The 13387-nt window shown below is 41.3% G+C and overlaps 1 protein-coding gene across 1 annotated transcript in view; it reads left to right on the forward strand.

Annotated features, from left to right (window-relative positions):
- Positions 1-12986, forward strand: part of TMC7 (transmembrane channel like 7) — a 57199-nt gene extending 44213 nt beyond the window's left edge. The window contains exons 12-16 of the mRNA XM_037153143.2: positions 1333-1519; positions 4177-4307; positions 6627-6782; positions 9478-9556; positions 10954-12986. Of these exons, the coding sequence (XP_037009038.2) occupies positions 1333-1519; positions 4177-4307; positions 6627-6782; positions 9478-9556; positions 10954-11019 (619 nt within the window). The 3' untranslated portion in view covers positions 11020-12986. The remainder of the gene's footprint in view (positions 1-1332; positions 1520-4176; positions 4308-6626; positions 6783-9477; positions 9557-10953) is intronic.
- The last annotated feature ends 401 nt before the right edge of the window (positions 12987-13387 follow it).

The raw sequence follows: 13387 nt of genomic DNA on the forward strand, positions 1-13387 counted from the left end.
ACATTTCTTGATTTGGGTTCAAACCCCAGCACTACCACTTGCTAGTCATGTGACCTTGGACCGGTATTTTAAGGTCTGTGCTTATTTTCCCCCCTGTGAAATGGGGACATAGCAGTACCCACCTCAGAGCACCATTGTGAGGATTAAATGAGAAAATGCAAATAAAAGTACTAGGAACACGCCATGCTTCAAAACTCAGCAAAATGTTAACTGTCACCTTTATCATTACTATGCTGTCATATTTTTTATTATTCTCAGCATCTCCTCAAGCCTGAAGGGAAAACACTGTTTACTTAAGGACTTTTTTGCCCAGATGTACAAATTCTGTAATCATGTCAGAGGTCTAGTATGCCCTTAAAGATAAACATTAAAAAAGAAACTTTCTTTAAAAAACTTATACAAATATAACATGAACACGTGCTTATTGAACATTTTAAAATATTTAAAATTTAAGTAAATACAGAAGTATGGCAAATAGTGGGAGTTCTTGTTTGTTACCTTTCCCTTCCACTCCCCAGTCCCAGCCCCGTCCTCAGACATGGCCACGGTTAGTACTTCGGGGAAGATCCCCCAGTCCTTAAAAATAAAAAGACTCATTTGCATAAATACATCTATAAATAGATACAGTCTTACTAGAAGTGTTCATTCTCCCCCTTAAATGGGATCATGGTACATCTGTATTGGTCCGCCGCTTGCTTTTTGTCCCATACAAACAAAATACCATGCACTTTCGATGGGAGGACACGTGGGTTTTCCTCATTTATTTTAAGGACCGTGTAATATTCCACTGTGTCCGTGGCTTATACTTTGTCAATCCGGCCCCTACTTGTGAGCATTCAGGTTGTTTCCAGTACTTTTGCTAATACATGGAGATGCTGTAGTGAAGAATTGCTGTGTGTTTGTCGCAGGCCCTTGGTCCTAGGCCGTCTGTAGGAAGCTTGTAGGATTCCAGCCTGCTGGGTGACAGGGTCCTCCTAAACCATTTTGCGTGTGGGTGCACATGACTTTGTGGGCTGAGTGGCAAGCCAGAGCACAGATGTTGTTTATTGTCACCTCAACCCTGTGGACTAAATTGACTTTTAATCTCCCCATACTCCAGATGAGAAAAATAAACCTCGTCTAAATTTATTTGGCTGGTCAGTTGTAGATCTGAGACTCACATCCTACTCTTCAAGGTTCCACAATTCACTGTCTTTTGAATCTTCTAGACTTGTGACTAACCCGTTTCCATGAGAGACCTGTGTGGAAACAGCCCCAGCTTTTGTGGACATGGTTCTGTGACCTTGGCCGACACCAGTGGTCCAAGTGAGAAATTGCCCCCTTTGTTTCCAGGCTCCTGGTGACCTACTGTTCCTCCTGGAAGCTGATACAGTGCTGGGGACAGCAGGAATTTGCCATTCCTGATAACGTTCTGGGAATCGTTTATGGGCAAACCATTTGCTGGATCGGAGCCTTTTTCTCCCCTCTTCTCCCTGCCATTGCAACCCTGAAATTCATCATCATCTTTTATGTGAAAGAGGTAAGGAGAGGTGGGGAGGGTGGGCTGGTGCCCTGCACTGCTCTTGACCTTGTATGGTATTCTGCATGCATGTTTGGAGCTCACCCACATTCTGTCAGATGTATCAAAATTATACCCCTTATTTGATCTGTATTTTTATTCTAGAAAAAAGATGTTCATGTTTTTATAATTTTGAGAGTTTTGTTAAGCATTGTTTTGCTCCTATGATTTAAATATCATTTTTCTATGTAACTGTCAAAGAGATGAATTGCAATTAATCGATCAGTAGACAGTGGTACATTTTGGTAATGTTTAACAAGTGTTTATTAATTTAAATTTTGTGATTTTCTGTTTGGATTTTGGAGCCAGTGAATTTATTTTCAGGCTTCAATTATTTGTGTAGGTCCTTGAACAGCTCACAGGCCCCAGGCATCGTGCTTGGACCAAGTGCCCAGGGGGTGAAGCGGCCCTGCAGGTCACTAACATATCTGGGCTTATGAACAAAACTTTTTTTCTTTATTATAGAGACAATGTATGCTTAATATTAAACACTTAAACAATACAGATATGTATACAGTAACTCTCATCCCCTCTTCCAGAGGTACCTTCTGCTAACAAGCCAAACATTTATCGATTACCTCTTATGCCAAGACCTGAGGATTCAGAAATGAACATGATAATAGTATTCATAATAATGACAATAGTAATAGCAAGTGGTAATAATACCATGTGCCCCCACTCTGCTGAATGCCTAGGAAGCTGAAGTTCAGAAAGGTTAAGTAACTGGGCCAAGGTCACACAGCTGATAAGTGACTCCTGGGATTTGAATCCAGGTTTATCTTCTCAAGAGCCACTTAACCTGATAAGTAGGGCCTTGCATTGGACCAAACTTTCCATCTGAATGTTTTGGCATCTGAAGAATGCTTTCATTGCCTAAAGTCACCAAAGGAGAAATGGAGAAGAAAAAGCCTATAGGAACTTTTTTCTTTCCAGAAAATATTGGTTGGCCAGTGTCTTCCCAGTGTGTAGCCTAGTAAAGACAGCCTGGGAATAGTGGGCACTGGGTTAAGTTCTGACTCTCACTCCAGGCCTGACTGACTGGCCGCCCCCAGATGGGACACCGGGTGTCCTTGGACCTCAGTGCCCTCTGCTCACAAGATGTTCTGGCTACTGCTGAATTCAGAAGAGCTTGATGTCTACTCCCAGCAACAGAGCATTTTTAAATGCTAAGGGGAAATATTATACCTGCTACTATACCTCTTTTCCCCTCCCAACTTGATATTTTCTTAAAGTCTTTTTCCCCACAATGGAAATATTTATTCTTAAATATAGGAAAAATATATGCTTATAAAACTTCAAGTAAAGTATCTCTTAACTTTTATAGATGATTATAGATCCATTTAACATATTTAACCCCCTATAGCAAATACTTTTTTTAAATTATATTTTATTGTTTATGCTATTATAGTTGTCCTCACTTCTCCCCACCCCTTTACCAGCCTCTACCTAGCTCCACCCCCAGGCAATGCCCACACTGTTGTCCGTGTCCTCGGGTCACTCATATATGTTCTTTGGCTAATCTCTTCACCTTCTTTCATCCAGTTCCCCCCTCACTCCTCCCCTCTGACAGCTGTCAGTCATGCATCTATGCCTCTGTTTCTATTTCGTTTATTAGATTCCACCTATCAGTGAGATCAGGTGGTATTTGTCTTTTTCTGGCTGGCTAATTCCATTTAGCATAATAGTCTCCAGTTCTAGCCATGCTGTCCCAAAAGGTACAATTTCCCTTTTTTACTGGGGCATAATGTTCCACTGTGTAAACGTACCACAGTTTTTTAATCCACACATCTACCAATGGGCACTTAGGCTATTTCCAGAACTTGGCTTTTGTAAATAGCACTGCTATGAACGTAGGGATGCATATATTCTTTTGGATTGGTGTTTTGGGATTCTTAGGATATATTCCCAGAGGTGGAATCATTGGGTCAAAAGGCAGTGCCATTTTTAGTTTTTCAAGGAAATTCCATACCATTTTCCACAGTGGCTGCACCAGTCTGCATTCCCACCAACAGTGCAGTAGGGTTCCCTTTTCTCCACACCCTCACCAGCACTCGATGTTTGATGATTTATTAATAACGGCCATTCTAGTAGCTGTGAGGTGCTGTCTCATGGTGGTTTTAATTTGTATCTCTCTGATCATTCATGGTGCCAAGCATTTTTTTCATATGTCTCTGGGCCACCTGTATGTCCTCTAAAGAATACTCTTTAAAAAAAACTTAGATCATAAAGGACAGGGTGCCGAAATCACCCTTTTCATTTCACAGCACCACCTAAGATGTAAAGCTGGCTTTCCCGTCTTTTCGAGGGGCCACGTGGTATTCTGTTGTGTGGGTGTGATTTAACCTTTAAGGACTGCTCCCCTGTAGCTATTTTTGTTGCTTCCAGTTCAGTTATTCCCTGTTATCAACACCCGTAGCAGTAAACATCCACACACATGTATTTTGGCCCAGTGTTGGCACAGGTCTGGATTTTATATCTTTCCTCTTGATTTATATTGCAACTGCCCTCTAGAAAGGTTAGACCAATTCACATTGCCACTATAATGCTTCAACGTGCTAGGTCCATTAATCCTCACAGAAGCTGAACTCCTGACTTTTCCTTTCTTTCTCTCCCCTTAGATCAGTCTTCTTTATACCTGCAGACCCTCCCCGAGGCAGTTCAGAGCATCCAATTCCAATTTCTTCTTCCTGCTGGTGTTGTTAATTGGCCTGTGTTTGGCGATAATACCACTGACAATCAGCATGGCACAGTAAGTAACACTTTGTTTGCTAAAACATTTCCCTGCTTCTTGACATGGTCCTCTTCTCTGTTAAAAGGCCCCGTGCACTTTCTATGGGCTCTCCTCGCAGTGCACCACCCGCAGTGGTCTGGTCAGTAAGTTGCTTCTGGCTTAGCCAGGCCCACCCTTGTTTTGGAAGCTCCCTCTGGTTGCTAGAAGGTCTTGGTCCGCTTTCAGAACTTGGGCTCGCTGGGTGCCATTATTTTTTGGAGCGCCAGTTGGGTCTGTCCTATCCAGTTCCCTTTTCCTGAGACTTCTCTTCTAGTCCCCTTTTAGAGTGTTTCTGATTATGAAAATAATACATGGTCATTGTAGAACACTTGGGAGTATAGGGAAAAGCAGAAAAAAGCAGCAAGTCACCCACGTTCCTGACACTTTGGTTGAGGGTTTGTACTTAGGGAACATTTATTTATTTAACACCTTCTATGAGCCAAGAAGTGTGCTAGATGCTAGGGGTATAAAGACATTTAACATATGACAAAGAAATGTAGAGTCTGGTGTGGAATTTGGAAAAAGCAGAATGCTCAGGGCTCAGGGCTAAGGATCAGAAGTTGAGGTTTCAAGTCCCAGTGATCTCACGCCCTAAGTGTGTTATCATTTATACCAGAGGCCAGCAAACCTTTTCTGTAGGGGGCAAAAGGGAAATAATTTAGGCTTTGGGGGCCACTTGGTGTCTATAAGCAGCCATAGACAATATATAAACTAGTGAACATGACTGTGTCCCAATTAAACTATATTTATAACAAAACAGGTGACGGGCCAGATTGGGCCCATGGACTGTAGTCTGATGGCTTCCACTGCCATGGGATTTCTTTCCTTCATCTTTAAATTAAAATCCTTAAGTTTTGAATCTGTTTCTCACATTTTTAAGTTAACTTGAATATATATTTTTATTGTTTTTTAGTGATATATATAAAAATTCAAATCATACAAAAGAGTGTGAACTAAAGGGAAAAAAATTACTCTTTATCTTCACCTCTTAGTCTCATTCTGCAAAGGTAACCACTGTTAACATTTTATGAATACTTCTAGAAATTCATTATGAACAATGTATTTTTTTTTAAAAAATACATATGCAATAATGCTATAATCCTGTCTGGTAGCTTATTTTTACCCCTTTATTTTATATTGTGCCATTATCCATGCCAATGCATGTAGAACTCTTGTTCTTTTAAAATATCTTTTAGTTTTGATTTTTTAAATATAATATATTCACATGGCACAAAATCCATAAAGTATAAAAGAGTATACGGTGGAAGTTCATCTTCCAGTCCTGTTTCCCAACTATGTACTTAGTTTCTCTCTGAGAGACAGCCATTTCTTTTCTTTTTCTTTTTTTAAATTTTATTTTTATTGTTGTTCAAGTACAGTTTTCTGTCTTTTACAAGAGCCATTTCTATGCCTCTGCCTCAGTGGCTCTTCAGCATTTCATTGTATGAAGGGATCATAAGTTGTTCATCCATTTCCTCAAACAACACTTAGGTTGTTCTCAGGAATTTATTTTTATCTGTAAAAATAGGATTGCAATGGAAAACCTACATAGAACTTTGTAATGTGGATGTAGGCAGTTCTTTGCAGGGCTTAATTTTTTCCATCATAATTTAATTTTTTCCCTACTTTGTACTTTGAAAAATTTTAAATCTATGGAAGAGTTGAAGAAATAGCCACAATGAAAACTCATATACCCTTCAACTGGATGTCCCACTTTGGTTCATTTGATTGACCATTTGAAATTAAGTTGTAGGCATCCTGACGTTCATCCCTACATGTTTGAGCACGCAGCTCCTAAAGATAAGGACACAGTAACATCGTCCTGCCTAAGAAAATACTAACATCGTATTCTTGCCATTTTCAAATTTCTCCAATTGTCCCCAAATAATCTTTCATAGCTTTATTTTAAAATGAAGATCTTTCAAGTTTTACCCACTGCTCTTGGTTATGTGTTTTTAGTCTTTTTTAATCTTTGATGTTTTTGAAGAGTCCAGGCCAGTTTCCTCATTTCTAAATAAGAGACTGGAGAATAAAATCCCCACATTCTGCATTTGTCTGATTATTTTCTCATGGTTTCATTTAACTTTGTTCAGTCTGAAATTCCTGTAAATTGGAAGTCAGGTCTAGAGATTTGATGACATTTCAGGGTAAGTATTTATGACTGGAATATTCTGGAAGGCCATAAGGTCAAGCAGTTTCTCACTGGTTACTGTTAACGAAGCCTGTGGGCGTGAGAGCAGGAACTCTCAGCCTTGGAGCACATCTCACCTGAGCTCCTCGTTCTGTGTGTCCTGGCAGCATCACTTCCTCGAAAGCTTGTGGGCCCTTCACCAACTTCAACACCAGCTGGGAGGTGGTTCCCAAGAAGGTGAGCACCTTCCCCGGCTCACTGCAGTCCCTGGTGCACAGCATCACGTCAGAGGCCTTTGCAGTACCTTTCTTCATGATCATCTGGTGAGTGAGAACCACCTGGACCCCTGAGTAGTTCCCACCGCAGCACGTGGGCTTCCCTCCACTGGGAAATGGGAGCTCACCTGCTACACTTGTCACTTTAGATGTTACTACTGAGCCTCTCTGAGCCTTGCTTTCTCATCTCTAAAATGGGCATCATAGCTGTAATTCTTTTAGAGCATCATTGAGCCGGTTCAGTAAGATCCCACATATAAGGCACTTAGCCTGTGCTTGACTTATAAAAACCTAATAAATGTTGCCTATTATTATTACTAATTATTCACAAAATCACTTGCTTTTTGAAAAGGAAACTGACTGCCCTGGCCAGGTGGCTCAGTTAGTTGGGGTGTCATCCCATCCACCAAAAGAGTGCAGGTTCAATTCCCAGTCAGGGCACATACCTAGGTTGCAGGTTCAATCCTTGGTCAGGGCGTATGTGGGAGGTAACCAGTTGATGTTTCTCTCTCTCTTAACCTTCCTCCCTCTCTTAGAAAAAAATCAATATATCCTTGGGCAAGGGTTAAAAAAAAAGAAAGAAAAAGAAACTGATTGTTGAGCAGAGAAAAGAGCATCAACTTGAGCCTTGGCTCTACCACTTATAAGCTGTGTGGCCTTGGGTCATTGCATATATATCCTTTTGGAGCCTCCATGTCCTCACCTGGAAAATGGGGATAAGGATGGCACATACCTGACAAGGCTGTGAGAAGCAGGACCTGTGGTAATACACGTAAAGTGCTTAGCAGAGGACCTGATCCTTAAAGGCTCAGTAAGTGACAGGTGCTACATGCAAGGGTGATGCGGGTCTTTGCTGCTCAGTGATTCATACTGAGAATTAAAATAATTTTAATAAAAAATGTATACTGAGGGCTATGTGCTAGGCATTGTTCTAATTACAGTGGATCCTCATTATTCACAGTTTCCTTTTTTTCCTGTACTGTCAATGTGCCCACTCACTAAAAGGTTTTTGAGATCTCAAAATCAGTACTCACAGCAGTGATCATGGTCATTTGTGGACACACACAGGGTATGGAAAAATTTGAGTCTCCTGACATGCACTGTCCTAGTCTGTTCAGGCTGCTATACCAAAATGCCATGGACTAGGTGGCTTTTAAACAACAGAAATTTATTTCTCACAGTCCTGGAGCCTGGAAGTCCAAGGTCAGGGTGCCAGATGCTTGCATGACCCTCTTCCAGCTTATAACTTCTCGCTGTGTCTTCACAGGACCAGGGAGCTCTCTAGAGTCCCTTTTATCAGGGCACTAATCCAAAGATGAAGGTTCCACCCTCACGACATAATCATCTCCCAAAGACCCCGACTTCTAACACTGTCACATAAGGCATTAGTGTTCCAGCATGTGAATTTAAGGGGGTGGCACCAATATTCAGACCCTAGCATGCACCTTTCCAGCTGAGGTTGAACAAGGCTGTAGGTATACTGCTGTCTTGTTTCAGTCCTCATGCGTGTAAGCAAGAGTCATTTTTTTGCAATCTACTTAGTGCCATGTTTCCTGCATTTAAATGCTTTTAGTTGGTGATTTCACTGTTTGATGTGGCCCCAAATATAGTGCAGAAATACTGTCTAGCGTTCCTAAGTGCGAGAAGGCTGCGATGTGCTTTACAGAGAAAATATGCACATTAGTTGAGCTTCATTCAGTCATGAGTTACAGTGCTATTGGCTGTTAAGTTCAATGTTAATGAATATTAAATAAGGTGTCCTTAAACAGAAGTAAGGTTATGTGTTGATAACCTTTCCCAATAAACAAGAAATATAACACAAGTTATCCAACAGTTGACAAACATGTTGTGACTGCTCATAGGAACCTAAACCTGTATTTCCCCTAAGGACATTGGTTCAAAATTCACTAATTCAGTGCTCCTGGAGACTTTATAGACTATAACTGCCACAAATAACTGGAGTCGATTGTAGTTTACATGTGCTAACTCATGAAATCATCACAGTTGCCCTATGATGTAGACAATATTACAGTAAGACACCACCATAATGCAAGAAGTGGGCCAAAAAATTCATTTGTTAAAGGCAGGATCCCTTGATGAGATTAATAAAATGACCTGGGAGAGCTGTGCAGCCAACAAGCCTAGAATTCTGAGGACCCTGGGATTCAGCTACTCCATCCCAATTCGTTCACCCCAGCTGTGGTTTGGCTGGTACCATCTGGTGCTGGTTACCTGATCTGGCTTCAACATCCTTGGGGACCATTCTTGTCCTGGGCCAAGGGGACTTCCAGAAGAGCACCGTTGATAGCAGCCCTCATTTTCTCAGCCCTGTCTGGGGAGGCTGCACAGGAACTACCTCCCCTTCATGCAATGAGCTTGCTGGCTGTTTTCCTCCACTCCACTTGCCCCACTCATCCCAGATAATATCTTCAATCACCTTCTTTTGAGATGTAGGGCTGCACAGAAAACAGGAGCCAATGGCCAATTGCTTTTATTCAAAATTGTGTTATCTTAGGCAACATCACTGGGTTTTACTGTATTATCCCCATTTTACAGATGAAAAGACTGAGGCTAGAGAGACTCCACAATGATCATTCACCCCTTTATCTGTTTCTTCTGCCCTTGGAAGATGTGTGGGTTTTCTTTTTCTAATGAGTAAAACAGGCAAAACCTGTTGGGTTGTTATTCTAGTGGTCTTCAAATGGTACAAACTCCCTAGTGACCACTCCACCTTGTGTTGCAGCCTCATCATGTTCTACTTCATTGCCCTGGCTGGAGCGCACAAGCGTGTGGTCGCCCAGCTCCGAGAGCAGCTGGCCCTGGTAAGGAAGCATGTTGGTCCAGAGGGTCATGTCTGGGAACCTAATGGGAAATGGCACTTTGCCCAGGAATGCTGTGGCCCCCACCACCACCTCCACTCCCCCAAAACTATGCCTTCAGGCCAGGCCTCCTCCAACTTCATTCATTCAATGACTTACTCATTCCTTCAACATGTATTGGGTTGGCCAAAAAGTCTGTTACCTTTTTTCCATAAAATAAGATATATTTTTCATTTTCACCATTAATTTTATTGTTTTGGATGCTTTGAATATGTGGGTTATCTTCTGTTATTGGCTTCTAGTGGGTAGAGGCCAGGGGTGCTGGTAAACATCTTCCAGTGTATCAGACAGCCCCTCGGCAGAGAATTACTTGACCAATAGTACCAAGAAACTTCACAAACCACTTCTGACACATTCAGTCTGTCACAGCACCTTCTCCATACACTGCACAAATCTTATTTTGCATTTCAGTTGCATTTTTACCTTTCTTGAAATAGTAAAGTGTAATACATCAAAAATGTTGTGATACATCAAAAATATATCCTTCCATCTTCAGTATTGAAATGGCTGCACAAAAATTCACCAATTTTGATAAGTTTTTTAAAATGCATGTTGATATGACAGCTGTCACAATATAGTCTAACAAAATTATTTTGAATGAAGTTAAAGACACCCAAGTGCTACTAGAGCCACTGTGTGGAAAAAGCTCAATGACCTTTTTGTCCAACCCAGTATAAGCACTCTCTGCACCCTGGATGGTTCAGGGACACAGTGGTGAAAAGGGAGACAAGGCTGATGAGTAGTTAAAGAGAAGAGATAAATTCTGATAGCAGTAACTCATGTGAGGATAATACAAACAAGGCAGAGCTACAAGTGGGCCATTTGCTACTGTTAGATAGTGGCCACTGAAGGCCTCTTTGAGGAGGTGGCTGATATTGTAGTTGAGACTCGAATGATGAGAAGGAGCCAATTATGGGAGATTTGGGGAGGAGAATAACAGGCAGAGCACAGAGAGGGAACGAACTGGGCATTCCTTGGGGCAGTGCGGGGAGGGCAATGTGGCTGGAGAGGCAAGATGATGCTGGAATTGAGCCAGGGGCCCAGCATAGCCTGACAGCTGTGCTCAGAAGTTTGGGCGTAATTCTGAGAGTGACGGGAAGCCTTTGGAGGGTGTGAAGTAGAAGTCTGATGTACGTTTTAAAAAGGTCATTGGCCACTCTGTGAAGAAGGGTCTGTGGAGGGGTCAAGAGTGAAAGACACAGACCAGTCTAGAAGCCATGACAACTGTCCAGCGTTTAATAACCTCAGCCTCGTGTCTGATAAGTTACTTATTAAGTTGAAGTAATGATATTTGGTTCCAACTACGTTGAATGGACCCTTGACCCTGTTTCTTTTTTTAGGAAAGTCGTGACAAGCGTTATCTAATCCAGAAACTAACAGAAGCCCAGAGGGATGTGAGGAACTGACTAGAATAATGGTGAAGATGTTGCTGCGTGTTGCTTATAAGCTGACTTAGCGACCTGCCGAACCTACGAAGTCCACCTGGGTTTTAAGCGAAATTTTTTAAAATATTTTTTTTCTGGAGTTTGGGCCTTTCCTGAGGGTGGTTCCATATGTGCAGCTGCAGTGGCCGTGTTTACGTGACCCCACTCCTACTTAGGGCATCAGCGATTTAGAAAAGCAGGTTCAAAACCAAGTCCCTGCCTGTGGACAGGCCAGTCAGTGACTGTGAAAGACTGACTTAGAAAGCCATTTAAGCTTTCATACCAAAAAATGGAGGAGAGAACTTACAGACTTTTAAGAGCTTACTTATTTTGTCTTTTAAAGTTAACTGCAGAGCTCATCTGTTCATGAAGCTGGGGTAGTTCTTTTAAACCAGATCCTATGGGTTGAGGCTGAGAAGTGTCCCTGAAGAAGTGGGGACCCTTTTATATGGTTCTATAGACTCAAAATGAATGCAGGTGTTTTCTTTTAATGAAGAGAAAACCTTGAATCATGGTTTTTGGACCAGATGGTGGCAACATGGAGAGGGTGGCTATGTAATTTCAACAACATGGTAGTAATATGAGAAAAGCCATTTCTGCTGTGTGAGTTAGTCTCTGAATGCCCTAGGTTACACCTTCTGAGGAGCACTGCCGCAGGATGGCAGTGTTGACTTCTTAGCTGCAGCCTTATTTATTACTAAGGAGGAAGCTGCCTTTAAAGGGGCTGGATAGCCACAAGCTTCAGTACCCTTCCAGTCCTGAGTTTGGAGACTTGGCAGAGGGCCCAGAGCCATGAAATCAAGAGGCAGACAAAGTTTGTCTTCCAAATTCCATTTCCAAACTTCCTGCACTGAGGTCTCTATTTCTGAAGGACACTACTCATTTCAGAGTCAGGCTGAAAAAAGGCGGCTGAGTATTTATTTGAGTTGCGGATTTACATGCATAAGTGTTTTGGGAATGTGGGTTGCAGGTCTGCCTGTTAATCAGATCAGCCTGTGCAAGTGTACCAAATTAGACTGAATACTGGTTTCTTAGATACACATATCCAAATTGCTAAGGGTTGAATTTTTAAACACAAGTGCCTTTATGTCACAAAGCATGCAGAGTAGCTCTTAAGATTTTCATTATAGTATAAACTATATCAATAAATACCTCATCATAAGCTTTCTAAAATTGACAGGTCTGAACTTTTAAATATAAGCCTAAGTTATTGTTTAATGTAATAAGGTTTAATTTTTATATTTTCAGGTCGTTTCCAAAGTACTTTAGTTTTATAATGGACCATTTGAGTCTGCCTTTCACTGACTCTGAACCTTTCTTGAGGGTAGCCTGGAATTTAACATTTGGTGCAGGTTTTGAAAGCTGTTGCCGTTAGGAATATTTTCCACCCCCTCCACCCCTCATTAGGAAGAAAATGACTCTGCTCTGAGAAGCAAACCATGCATACTATAGCTTATACATTGCTCTATACTTGTCCCTTTGCCAGACCATTTACTTTCCTTCCATAAAGTTAGCATTAACATGGGGTATTTTTGTACCTGTGAGACCAATGAGCTTTTCAAGCTTTTTCTCTCTTAAGGTTTATGACTTCCTAAGTCTAAAGACTAGTCTCATAGAATTCTGAGTAAACAAAAGTTCATTCCACCCTAACTTTAAAAAAATTCCAATTTGGGCCATTTCTGCCTAGTGTATTTGTATATATTATGTTCTTGCCTTCATCATGCTTCTGAGGAGAGTCAAGTTTGTGTGTGTGTGTGTGTGTGTGTGTGTGTGAGAGAGAGAGTGAGAAATGAAGCTGGTTTTTTTTCTTATAAAACTGATACTGAAATGTGCTAATATATTTTAGTTAAATGCTGCTAATTTGCATACCTTACTTGAACATTTATATCTATTTTGATAACTTTAAGTGATGTCTTTGTAACTGCTCAAGTACAGCTCTTGATAACAAATGTGCGTGAAAAACTGATTAAAGTCTTTACGTTTTTTCAATGCAATTGCATATATTTGAATTCATGGAACTTTTTGTCGATAATCAAGTGACCATGTTACCAAACCACCCAGTAGGGGTCCTACCACTTACTGCCAAACAGTCAAAACTCCGGAGGCAGAGTTCAGTGGAAAGGAAAAGGAATCTTTTATTTAATGATCACACAATTTGAAATGAAGGCAACTTTCTGCCTCAAAACCCATTCCTTCTGAAATATCCAAAGAAAAATAACACTGCCACCCTCTGCCAGACCAGACCAATCCTAGGCTGCACCTGGAATTCCTCTTCCTGTTTAAAATTACTGTCCTTGGGAAAAAGCAGGTGGCTGCAGCATGCTTCTGGTCATCATCTGCTCTAGGTGTC

The sequence above is a fragment of the Artibeus jamaicensis genome, unplaced genomic scaffold (assembly GCF_021234435.1).
Source record: "Artibeus jamaicensis isolate MK-2021 breed Jamaican fruit bat unplaced genomic scaffold, CSHL_Jam_final contig_729, whole genome shotgun sequence".
NCBI classification, from domain to species: domain Eukaryota; kingdom Metazoa; phylum Chordata; class Mammalia; order Chiroptera; family Phyllostomidae; genus Artibeus; species Artibeus jamaicensis.